This window comes from Procambarus clarkii, chromosome 71, assembly GCF_040958095.1.
Source record: "Procambarus clarkii isolate CNS0578487 chromosome 71, FALCON_Pclarkii_2.0, whole genome shotgun sequence".
In the NCBI taxonomy this organism is placed as follows: domain Eukaryota; kingdom Metazoa; phylum Arthropoda; class Malacostraca; order Decapoda; family Cambaridae; genus Procambarus; species Procambarus clarkii.
In genome coordinates, this window is record NC_091220.1 from 11,812,842 (window position 1) to 11,826,046 (window position 13,205).

General features: G+C 45.0%; 1 protein-coding gene across 1 annotated transcript in view; it reads right to left on the reverse strand.

Moving 5' to 3' along the window:
* The window catches only part of LOC123745535 (hemocytin), a 316,051-nt gene that overhangs the window by 28,097 nt on the left and 274,749 nt on the right, over nt 1-13,205 (reverse strand). The window contains exons 81-87 of the mRNA XM_045726144.2: nt 9,796-10,109; nt 9,351-9,551; nt 7,925-8,039; nt 1,932-2,137; nt 723-903; nt 475-599; nt 96-284 (exon numbers count right to left, since the gene is read on the reverse strand). Coding sequence (XP_045582100.2) covers nt 96-284; nt 475-599; nt 723-903; nt 1,932-2,137; nt 7,925-8,039; nt 9,351-9,551; nt 9,796-10,109 — 1,331 coding nt within the window. The remainder of the gene's footprint in view (nt 1-95; nt 285-474; nt 600-722; nt 904-1,931; nt 2,138-7,924; nt 8,040-9,350; nt 9,552-9,795; nt 10,110-13,205) is intronic.

A 13,205-nucleotide genomic window follows, 5' to 3' on the forward strand; every position in this document is an offset into this window, starting at 1 on the left:
TAACCTAACCAGAAAGCTGGAATTTTGTACAGAGCTTTATATGCCATAATTTCACTTTATTATGTTAATTATGTGCCAGAAGTGGGATGACTAACCTCAACCACAATGTATCCTTCATCACAGATGGGGTCTTCAGGGCAGGTCTTGGTGCTGCAGATGCTACCTTGACTAGTACATTCACACGTGGTACAAGTATCTGTCTGCCACACCTCATTGATACGGTGCCCTTCATCATCACACGTCTTGCAGTAACTTGCATTTATACAGTTTCCTTTATCCAATACCTGAATTATAATAAGATCACAAAATATATGACACTTCAAATATATAATAAGCAAGATAAATTTGTCTATTAATTTAACAATGGTGCTAACATTAAACAATTATAGATCACAAACTTGTATGAATAAAATGCTGAAGAATGAGCATTAGAATTATGCAGAAGAGAAGGTATGAAAGATGAGAGGAACTGACCATGCCATCAAGACAGAAGCAGCCATCAACAGAAGATATGGGACAAGCCTCAGGGTTATTTTGAAGTTCCTCATAATTATCACATGTGCGTACACAACCAGGTGCACAAGACTGATACTCCTGACCTGAAATGACCCAAAATTTATAAATGCTAACCCATACAGAACTTATTTCCTTATGCATTAAAATATGTTCTTGTTGAATATAGAATAAAACAAAAATCATATGATTTTTAATGTAAGACTCACCTCCAGTGCAAGACTTTGGACATAGTTCTTCAGAGCGCCAATCTAAACAAATATCTAGGTGAGCACAGCGCCTGGCATAAGCCTCAAGACTGTGGCATGCTGCTACCTGGGGTTCACGACTACCACATGCATCAAGCTGACAAGATGACACGTAGGCTGCTGGATCCTCCACTGGGTGACACTGTTGAAAGGTTACCATTTTTAATTACTATTAACTATTTAATTATGTAAATTTAGATAACTGAAAAGACCAGCATTGTAAAGTACAGTACTGTATTTATCTGAGGGCCACTAACACTAGTGGCCTCGACAAGGACAGGAAGCCAGCAGCTTGTCAAAGGTCCCCTTCATTTGCCTTGATAATCCGTTCCAGGTGGATTTTAAACCTGACAGAGTTTTGGCATCTGCGGCTTTCAGCAGATATGCGGTTCCATGGGTTTATAACCCTGTGGGTGAAAAAGCATCTCCTGTTCCCAGTCCAATATTGTGACTTATTGAACATGAAACCGTTGTTACTTGTTTGTGTTACCTTTTGAATACCTTTTCATGTATTCGGCGCGATGGTCTGGGGCTCCCCGTTCCCCCCTCCTATGGAGGGGGGGGGGGGGGTTGCGCAGACAGAGGCGCTGTAATATGATGACGTCATGCTCGTTTGCTAATTTTCGTTTGGGGAGTTCTGTCCACTCGTTCGGCTTTCGGTAGCAATAGTTTCACCAGAATAGGGGTTTGTTTTGGGGCGCCTACCTTTCTGGGTGCCAGAATTTATATTTATAAATTTTTATATTTATAGAATTTATATTTATATTTTTATTTATAAATTTATAAATAAATTTATTATGAGGACCAGAGGCCAGATTGTGGCTCTGGTCCCCCATAGATGAGACTGGAACTCCTATATCTGATATGACCCATTTCCTTTAAGTAATCTCAGTGAGATGGTTTCAGGGAGCCACCAGATATCATCCAGAATGAGGAATTTTATTAGATTCAATGTTGGGTTTATTAATTTAATAACTTCACCCAAAAAAATTGTTGGTTCAATGCTCTTAAATACTGATTTTACTCAAGAATGTAAATTTTTTTCAAACGTTAAATATTATTACTGTATCATTAATCAGTTTCATTGCACCAGGAAAATACATCATATAAGCTCAACATATTTAAAATAAATTCTACAAAATCTAAAAATTAAAAATAATGTATACACACCTTTCCAAATAAGTCTTCATCCATAATTTTCAGGCATGGGTCTTGGTCTGGAGGCAGTGGAATACAGAGTGTGGCATCTTTCTCCAAAACTCCGCAGGTGAGCGGTTCATTTTCTAACAACCAGCTACGTCCAAATGTGTCAACAGACTCATCAAAGCCTGTGTTCCTGTCTACTAGGTCATCTTCATCATTGTGATTACAGTTACCTGGAAATATATAAAGAATATATGTATGGGTGCTAACCTCTCTATTTATCATGTATGCCTTGTCTCAACATGCAGTATGATATCCACATACATCTCCTTGCATATCTGCACTTGTTTCACATTTATTAAAACATATTAAACTGGCATTAAAATATAATTTTATTACACACTGTAGCATATTTTATCATTTTTTCTGGGGGGGGGGGGGGGAGAAAGCCCTTTTGGCTCCCTGGAGGGAAACCAAAGGGGCCCCCCCCCTTTCTGGCCTTTCTGGGCTGATATGAATGTATTAGACCGTGGCATCAGTCAAGCGAATGGAATTCTAGGCCTACCGGGGACCACGAGCCAGAACCTGGCCCCCTCAGAGAGGCACGAGGAGCAATGGCCCAAGATGCGTCCCCTGGTCCCATCTCACCTCATGCCAAGTTTGAAGGTTGCTCTGTCCCCCTTGTCTCAGGGTGACAATCACTGGTTGTGCCTCTGTCATGCTGCCTGTTGGGTCGGTGACACCTTTGACCCGAAACCTTATGAGTGGCGTTGCTCGCATGTACTCCAGTTCAACCAGTTTAGCAGTCTCCGTGACGTAGTGGTAAGACGCTCGCCTGACGTTCCAGGAACGCTTTGTCCTGGGTTCGTATCCTGTCCAGGGATGATTTACTGGGCGCAAATCCTTAACTGTAGCCTCTGTTTAACTCAACAGTAAAATGGGTACTTGGTTGCAAAAAACAATTCTTTGCGGGGGTCGTATTCCAGGAAACATAGGATTTAGGACTTGCTCGAAACGCTATGCATACTAGTGGTTGTACACGAATGTAAGAACTCTTGTATATATCAATAAAAAAAAATCTACTGATCTTGATATTTGGGTGCAGGCAGCTTTGACCTCGCATGTATTAGGTTGCTGTAATACGCTAGGTTGGTTGCTGCACCCAGCTGACCCGAGGCTGCCTCATTTTGGTTATAGGGACCCGGACTTGGGGGGTGTTTGTTGCCTCAACTTTGGTTTCATCCGCACCCCCTAATCCATTCCCTGCTGTTGTTCATCCTGTTTTCCCTCGCTTCCAGCCCCAAAATGTCTGAGGATTTTCAGAGTCGGGGCAGGGTTTAGTTGATAGTGAGACTTGGGCAGTTTCGAGGGATGCCCTATCTGGTATGGTGAAAGAGGAATTTAAGCCAGTCCCTCTAGCCGGTGCTTCAGGGTCTGACCAGCGGGCCAACTTTGTTTCAGCTTTTCTGGCGGCTTCTGCCTTTACTTTTGAGGAAGAGGGTTTGGAAGACGGCTTGGCCCCGGGGTCTGATGTGTAGGTTCCCAAGGTGGAGAGGGACTGACTTGGGGGGCTTGAACCCCATTTGACCCTGCCTGGGTTTTGATACCCTCTGAGAGGGGCTTGTTGTTGCAGGGAGTGGGGTTTTCTTACCCCCCTTCCCCCCCCCCCCCGTCCACGTACGAATTTGATATCGTGTCAACCCCTCCCTGGGTTCGGTTCTGGGTTCCTTTAGGTCCTTCAGTTCCATCTTTCTAGAGGTTTTCTGCCTCCTGCATCCCACCTCATGAGGTGAGGGAGGCCATTGTGGCTTACCTCCTGTACAACCCGGAGTACGCCTCAATAATGGATCCTGCCTCTTTTGAGTTTGGTTCTTCCTTTCCTTACTGGGTAGATTACGAGGTTCCGGAGTTGTCTTGGTTGGTAGACTATCCTGTCTATTCGTTGGGAGGCGTGGCATTCATTGTGTCGGTCCCACATGCTTGACTGGCAAGAGGCCCTTACTGTAGTACAGGTTTACCTGGGAGGCGAGTTTGAATGCCTCAATGCATGTCTATTTTCATTTTACTTGACCAACTTCTTGTGTCAACAGGTTGTGTTTCCACATTTAATAAATTCAGTGTAGTCCATTTTCCTTTTGTCTGTCTCCAATTTCTCACCTCTCCTCTTTCCAGAGGATGTAATGTCCCAAGATTTGTCTGCCATGACATTCTCCTGTCAGCCTATTGGCTATTTGTTGTTTTCTCAGGGTTCTGTCCTTACTCAGAGGAAGCCTGGTAGTGTTAGGACCTCGCCTGCTGCTGACTGAGCTAGACCTTCAGGAGAGTCAGATTCCCAGGCCAATTGTGCTTCTTGTTGTGAATTCATTTTCTGCTAGATGTCACAACTATGCATTGTAAAAGGGTGGTTCCTCTCACGATACATGCTGGTCCTTTCATGGTTTGCCCCTTTGATGTAGCCATAGGGACATATCTGGCTCATCTTGCCAGCTCCTGGTCCCATAATTCATGGGCAATTTGGTCCATTTCCAAGGTCTGTGGTGGAGCTGGTCGGTCTCTTCCCCTTTCTTGGGGATGGGACATGTGGGTCAGGTATCCTCTCTGGCTCTGCATCTATATATTGCTGGTTGGTTGGACTCAGGCATGATCGACTTGACCTTGTCCCTTACAGTGGGTGTCCTGGTTGTTCCCAGTCCCAAAGTGAAACTTGCCAGATCTATAACGCAGCATCGATCTTTTGGTTCTTGACCAGTGCTCACCAGCTCAGGCAGGGACGGTGGGGTCCGTCCTTCCGTCAGGCTCACAGCACGGTTCGGGAGTTCGCGGCAGTCTGGTTCGCACTTCGGAGGGTTCGGGTCGCTCGGGGTTCTACCATTCGGCTCCATTCGGACTGTTCTCCAGTGGTTCATTGCCTGAACCGCAGGGGTTCTCTTCAGTCCTTGCCTTTTTGAAGTTGGTCCTTTCGAGTTTGGCTCTCCGTGCGGTTCATATCCGGGGAGTGTCCAACTTCCTGGCAGACGGCCTGTCTCGCTTCATTCTCCTGTCCACGGAATGGACGGTCGACGACGACTCGTTTCGTTGGATCTGCCAGACGTACAGACTCCTGGACGTGGACCTCTTCGCGTCAGCATGGTCTTGGCGTCTCCCAGTCTATGTGACGCCCTTCCCCGACTGTGAGGCGTTCGCGTTGGATGCCTTTCGGCAGGACTGGTCGAAGTGGGGTTACCTGTACCTCTTTCCCGTGGTCCAGCTGTTGCTTTGGGTTCTGGCTCGGTTAGAGACCTTCCCAGGGAGAGTAGTCCTTGTGGCCCCTTGGTGGCCAGCTCAGCCTTCGTTTCCGGTGCTGTATGCTCAGTGTCCAAACTCGGGGCGTTTCCCACAGCTCCGCCTTTTTCAGCAGGTCGGACCGGTCCAGTACAGGGCTGGTTGAAACCTTCTCCTCTGCTCTACGCATCTGGTCTTTTTGATGCAGGTGTAACACCATTTCTATGGTGATCAGGTGGCTTCGTTGATGGTGTCCCACCTGCGAGCTTCATCTCGGCGACAGTATGAAGTTTCGTGGCGTTCTTTTCGCCATTTTCTTGCTCTTCGTAAGTTGTCTTCTCTTTAGGATCGGGTTGTCTTGTCCTTTCTTTCTTGGCTTTTTCAGGACTGTCATTTGATGCCTAATACTGTCGCTTCGTATTGTGCGGCGCTGGCGAAGCCGCTCCAGCTTGCATTCGCGGTGGACGTCACAGCTGCCCTGTTCCGTAAGCTTTCTCATACTATGTTTCACTTTCGGCCTGCACATGCGCCGCCTGAGCCGTCCTGGTCCTTGGACAGGGTGCTCTCTTATCTTTCCTCTCCTCGGTTTGTGGTGGCCCCTTTGGTCCAAGATTGTTTTTGCAAAACCTTGTTTTTGTTGGCATTGGCCTCTGGGGGTTGGGAAGGGAAGCTTCATGCTCTCCTCTGGTGCAGGGGTTACTATTCTTTTGGTCCTGGGGGTAGGTTTGTACATTTGCAGCCTTCTCCACCTTTTTTGGCGAAGAATGAGAAGGCTGCTTTCCGGAGGGGGTCCTTGGGTCATTGATGCTTGGTTGGTTCGGCCGGGGGTGCATCATGTGTTGTGTCCAGTTGAGGCTCTTCGCCATTTCCTGCGCGCCTTGGCTAGGGTGGCTGGGGATGCGCTTTGGGTTGATCCAGTTTCCCTCTTTCCCTGTTCCAGGGCTCGGGTCTCCCAGGTTGTCTGCATGTCTAGCCGGCCTGCGGTCTATCCTCGAGTCCATGACGTTCGGAGGTTTGCAGCTTTGGCTGCCGTGTTTAGTAGCATGTCTTGGGCTCATATTCGGGCGTGTGGATTTTGGAGATCGAACAGGGTCCTAGATGCCCATTATTTGGTGAACGTGCCTGCTCCTGGGCGTTCTTGTGTTGCTTTGGGTCGCAGGTTGCAGCCAGTTGTCTCGACTTCGCGTTGAGGAGTTTGTGGAGGCTGCCTCCCGGGTAAGTCCCTATTTTCTTTCTCTTTAGGTATGTAGCTCCAGGGAACCATAGGGTAATCCCCACAGAAAACCAGCGTTGAATGTAGTGAAACGCCATTTTCTGGGCAAGCCCTGGAGGCTCCCTGGCAATCCTCCCTCCCACCGGTAGGCGTTTTTTCGCGCAGGTTGAAGCTTAGCTTCCTGTACGGGAGTGCTAGGCAGCCGGCGCAGTGAGGTCCGGGGCCCCCCCCTCCCCCTCTCAGGGAGGGGAGTGCTGCACAAACGAGCGGCGCGGCAGTAAAGTGTGATGTTTGCTTGTTTGCTTATTTCCTTCGGATTGTAGGGAGTTTCTACCTCACTGCTCGGTTTTTTGTTTTAGTTTCTTACCATGTGGGGTTTATTTTGTTATGCCTACCTTTCTGGGTGCCTAACTCTGGTTGATGGCATATAAGGAAAAACCCCAACCACCAGGGGGGTTTTTCAGGGCCATTGCTCCCTAAAACTTCTCTGAAGGGGCCAGGTTCTGGCTCTGTTCCCTAGTAGGTCTGAACTCCATACCTAATGTCCCGGTCTAATATTAAGTACATTAGCCCGATAAGCTCCAGGGAGCATCTGGGGCTCAGCCAAAAAATGGCGTTTCATTACATTCAACTCTGGGTTTTTTGTTCCTATTGTTCTTGGGGTTGTTTTGTTTGTTTGAAGCCTGTCCTTTTCTGGCGAAGAATGAGCTAGCAGGCATCCGGAGGGGTTCCTTCCGTGGTTTGGCCGGGGATTCCTCGTGCACTTTGTCCGATGGTGTCTTTTTACGCCGCTACCTTCATGTCACCGATTCTGTTTCGGTGGACTCTTTGTGGGTTGATACAGCCTACTTCAAGTTAATATGTGTGGTGCTCCCTGGTAAGTTTCCCAAATATGTTCTTCTATGTGGGTAGTTAGCTTCAGTGAGCCAACAAGGCTCCCAACAGAAATCCGGTGTAAAATGTAATGAAATGCCAGTTTTTGGGTGAGCTCCAGAGGCTTCCTGACACCCACCATCCACCAGGTGTGTCGGCGATGTGTTTCTCATTAAAGAACTGAAGACAGTCGGCCCAGACTTCCCGAGCCAGCTCCCCCCTTCCCCAATGAGGGGGATATTGGAGTTAACTAGCAGGGGGGCCAGTTTCACTAAGTTTTGGTTGTTTCTTCTTACCTTGTGGGAGTTCCTTTGACATTTTTAAACCAGGCAATGGTTTATTTTGATTCCCCTATCTTTCTGGATGTCTTCCCAAGTGATAGTAAAGATGATATCCTTTAAATGTAAAGTGATCATAGGCCACCGCTCCCTGCACCTCTCTGAGGGGCCAGGTTTTGGCTCATGATTCCCGGTAGGCAAAAAGAACTCCGCAATTGATGACACTTGGTAGTATGGCACTCAATCAGTGATGATAGCTTCAGAGAGCCTCCGGGGCTCACCCAGAAACTGGCATTTCATTACATTCAACCCTGGTTTTATGGCTAGTGAAATATTTAAAAAGGTTGTAACAAAAGCAATCTTAAAATATCAACAATAAAGTTACTAAAGCTTACCACACAGTCCTTCTGTTTTGTTGAAGTAAATATTTGATGGTAAACGAATGGAGAATCCATAATTTTCAAAGAAGAAAGTCACTTCTAAATGTATATCAGGAATGGCAGCCATAATCTGAGTTTGACAAAAATTTGCAATAAATACTGAGCAATAAGCACAAATATGCATCACAGATGCAAATACTGTATCTAAACTTATTAAAACTAAATTAAACACTAATTTAGCTAATGCAGAACCAATATAAAAACAATAAGACTTAAGAAAAGTATGTTCATAAATAGTACAAGGAATGTACAGTAAAGTTTCCAATGCAATTAATAGCTTTATTTAAAAAGTTATTGAGCATCAGGAAGAATGTCTCTCTAATAACAGTTTAAGATTCATGTCTCAGACAAAAGAGGATTGCAATAAAGATTTATCTAGTGTAAATTATATGTGGACTAGAAGAGGACATGTGGGGGCCTCGTAGCCTGGTGGATAGCGCGCAGGACTCGTAATTCTGTGGCGCGGGTTCGATTCCCGCACGAGGCAGAAACAAATGGGCAAAGTTTCTTTCACCCTGAATGCCCCTGTTACCTAGCAGTAAATAGGTACCTGGGTGTTAGTCAGCTGTCACGGGCTGCTTCCTGGGGGTGGAGGCCTGGTCAAGGACCGGGCCGCGGGGACACTAAAGCCCCCGAAATCATCTCAAGATAACCTCAAGATGTGTGGACTAGATGAGGTGATATGTGGACTAGATGAGGTTATGTGTGGACTAGATGAGGTTATATATGGACTAGATGAGGTTATATGTGGACTAGATGAGGTTATATGTGGACTAGATGAGGTTATATGTGGACTAGATGAGGTTATGTGTGGACTAGATGAGGTGATATGTGGACTAGATGAGGTGATATGTGGACGAGATGAGGTTATGTGTGGACTAGATGAGGTTATGTGTGGACTAGATGAGGTTATATGTGGACTAGATGAGGTTATATGTGGACTAGATGAGGTTATGTGTGGACTAGATGAGGTTATGTGTGGACTAGATGAGGTTATGTGTGGACTAGATGAGGTTATGTGTGGACTAGATGAGGTTATGTGTGGACTAGATGAGGTTATGTGTGGACTAGATGAGGTTATGTGTGGACTAGATGAGGTTATATGTGGACTAGATGAGGTTATGTGTGGACTAGATGAGGTTATATGTGGACTAGATGAGGTTATATGTGGACTAGATGAGGTTATATGTGGACTAGATGAGGTTATATGTGGACTAGATGAGGTTATGTGTGGACTAGATGAGGTGATATGTGGACTAGATGAGGTGATATGTGGACGAGATGAGGTTATGTGTGCACTAGATGAGGTGATATGGGCAAATTTTTGGCAAGTGACACGACTATATTAACATAATTCAAAGACAAAAATTGGTTAACACACCTGTGAGGAATCTGGTTGTTCAACTGCCAGCCAAGGCTCACGATGTGGGAAGCTGGTCACTTCATCTTCATCAATAATGACTTTGACTCCGTCTTCATCAGTGGCAGAGATAAAGACCGTGTGCGAATTGAAGAGGATAGTTATGGCATCAGTACACACAGTGACTGGCTCTTGGGTACACCTCTTGTTACGGGTGATCACCTGAATCACAAATGATTTATGATTATATTTTATGCATAAAGTGCCAATGAGAGTTCTAAATGCTAATGTTTAAACTATGATGAAAGTAGTGATGAATGATAGGTATAGGTAAGACAGCTTGTACAGTTATATAAAGCATTTTATGAATATTCTAATAATAATAAGACTTAATAAAATTTTGATGTTTTGACCCCAGGAATAAAATTCATGGAAAAATAAAAAATTAATACTGTTGATTGCACACCTGGAATTTATGTTGACCTCGAGCATTTGTATCACGTGCAGCAATGTAAGAACACTCTCCGTTGAAGGTGTAATTATGTCGATCAAAGGTCATGTAGTGTGGGTCACCATAACCTTCGCAGACACAGTCTCGACATTGTTCAGGAATAACACAACGATTTCCCTTGCGTACCAAACCAGGGCTACAGAAGCACCCAGGGATGCAAGATCCATCCACCTCTGGACAGAGACTTTCATCGTGCTTATTATCGCAACTCTTCTCACATTTGGAGCGGAAACAATCTTGATAAATTTCACCCGGACCACATTCCTCATCTGTAGATTACAAAATACACTTTAAAATATAAGAGAAAATTACCCGTGAAGATTGAGTTCTAGATAAAAACATTGCATGCATTATAAATGTATCTCCACCACTGGAAATATATTAACATGGTAAGAAACACATTTGAAATTTCACTTAAAAACCCAGCAATGAATGTAATGAAAAGCCCCTTTCTGGATGAGCCCCATTGGCCTTTTCAAACTTTATTGCTGATTTTTTTTTTTTTAGATATATACAAGTTGTTACATTCTTGTACAGCCACTAGTACGCGTAGCGTTTCGGGCAGGTCCCTGGAATACGACCCTTACAAAGAATCGTTGTTACAACCAGTACCCATTTTACTGTTGAGTTAAACAGAGGCTACAGTTAAGGATTTGCGCCCAGTAAATCCTCCCCGGCCAGGATACGAACCCATGACAAAGCGCTCGCGGAGCGCCAGGTGAGTGTCTCACCACTACACCACGGAGACTGTCAATTGGTTTCCATTATTCAAGTCACAGGCATGAGTTATTCATGAGTCACAGGCATCCTGTTGACCTACTGGGGAATAAAGCCAGAACCTGACATACTTTCAGGTGCACAGAGAGTAGAAGATTGTATTGATCTTCATCACAGGGAAAGCAATAAGAAAGTAGAAAAGATAATACAGACAACTGCATATTTCATGAAAACAAAACACCGAAACAGCCAACATACACCACAAAAAGTTCACTCAAAATGAAATAGTTCACTCAAAACTGGGTAGAATACATCCTCCAGTGCACAGATCTGATGTATCTGAAGGGGGATGAAGGAGTGAGGGAGCCACCAGAGTTTCCATTACATTTAATACTGGTTTTCTTGGAGGAAGCCCTTTGGTGGGTTCCAGATAAAAGCTAATCATAAAGAAGAAGGAAGACATGGGACTTACCAAGCAGAAGGAGAGGTGGCAACTATAAAATCTTATGCAGACGATGAGTCACAATAGCATGGCTGAAATATGTTGACTAGACCACACACTAGAAAGTAAAGGGACGACGACGTTTCGGTTCGTCCTGGACCATTCTCACAATCGACTGGAGAATGGTCCAGGACGGACCGAAACATCGTCGTCCCTTCATGTGAGAAATCTTTAAAGAATTCTGATAAAGAAAGAGATCTAGGGGTGGTTCTAGATAGAAAACTATCACCTGAGAACCACATAAAGAATATTGTGTGAGGAGCCTATGCCACGCTTTCTAACTTCAGAATTGCTTTTAAATACATGGATGGCGATATACTAAAGAAATTGTTCACAACTTTTGTTAGGCCAAAGCTAGAATATGCAGTGGTTGTGTGGTGCCCATATCTTAAGAAGCACATCATTAAACTGGAAAAGGTGCAAAGACGTGCTACTAAGTGGCTCCCAGAACTGAAGGGCAAGAGCTACGAGGAGAGGTTAGAGGCCTTAAATATGCCAAAACTAGAAGACAGAAGAAAAAGAGGTGATATGATCACTACATACAAAATAGTAACAGGAATTGATAAAATCGATAGGGAAGATTTCCTGCGACCTGGAACTTTAAGAACAAAAGGTCATAGATTTAAACTAGCTAAACACAGATGCCGAAGAAATATAAGAAAATTCACTTTCGCAAACAGAGTGGTAGACGGTTGGAACAAGTTAGGTGAGAAGGTGGTGGAGGCCAAGACCGTCAGTAGTTTCAAAGCGTTATATGACAGAGTGCTGGGAAGACGGGACACCACGAGCGTAGCTCTCATCCTGTAACTACACTTGGGTAATTACTTTCTAGTGTGTGGTCTGGTCATCAATATAAAATCTTACATGAGATTCTGGGCTGGGTAGGATAACACAAGTCTGACTGGGACCAGGAATATCAACCCGATACCAAGCCACCAAGACCCTGTGAGGTGTCCAAAAACAATGATTCAGAATATCAGCCCATAACATAATAGCATAGACAGCGACCATAATTGCGAACTTACGAACAACATAAATCCAAGGAACTGCAGGCTGGCTAGTTTTAATGTCATCATGGATGAAGAGACAAAAATGCCATAGAAAGGGGTCCAAGGAAACTGGATCGACATACAGTGCATCCACCAAAACAGAACAGACAGTGTGCCAGTAGCAACAAACTATCACAACAAGACAAAAGATGGTACACCCCAAGCTGGACAAACCAAGCATCAAACACCAAGGGACCCCTCAGGAAGTCAACCGTCTCCATCTCTGCCTGAGAAGGAAAAGGCTGTAGACAAAGAAAGCACCCACTCGAGCTGAAAGAACAGAACCCATGCATTTGAAAGAGAGCATGAGGCTCCACCCAATCTAGCAACAAGAAGCAAGAACCAACCAAAACAATTCCTTAAGAAAAATATCCTGGACTGATGAGGAAACCAGGAACTGAAGGGAAGAAATACCAACAATTGAATGAGAGACCAAGGCAGCTGAGAGGAAGCATGGGCCAACCGGAATGAAAGACAACTCGAGATAACTCATGAAATAGCGCCAAATGGCTAAAAGAGAGAATAAAACACTATAGGAGCACCAGGACACTTCATACTGTCATCATGATGAAGACGCAGGTGGGACATCAACAAATCAGCCACCTGTACACCCTACAAATCGCGATAAACTTGTGACAGAACCTACAGAAGAGAACGGCAGAGAAGGACAAACCAGCACCGTACATCATCAGTGCAAGCTGCTGAAAAACCAGCGTTGTATGTAATGAAACGCCATTTTCTGGGTGAGCCCCGGAGGTTCCCTGGAGCTTATCGGGCTAATGTATGTTATATTAGACCGAGACATTAGCTAAGGAGTTCAGACCTACCAGGGACCAGCGCCAGAACCTGTCCCCTTCAGAGAGGTTTCAGGGAGCAATGGCCCTGGAAAAACCCCTTGTGGCTGGGGTTTTCCTTATCTGCCATCGACCGGGGTTAGGCACCCAGAAAGGTAGGCATAACAAAACAAACCCCACATGGTAATAATTGCTACGTAAAAACCGAACAAGGAGGCAGAACTCCCAAACTAAGACAAGCAAATAAACAAATGTCACTAACGCCATTACGCCGATCATCTGTGCAACCCCTGCAAGGGAAGG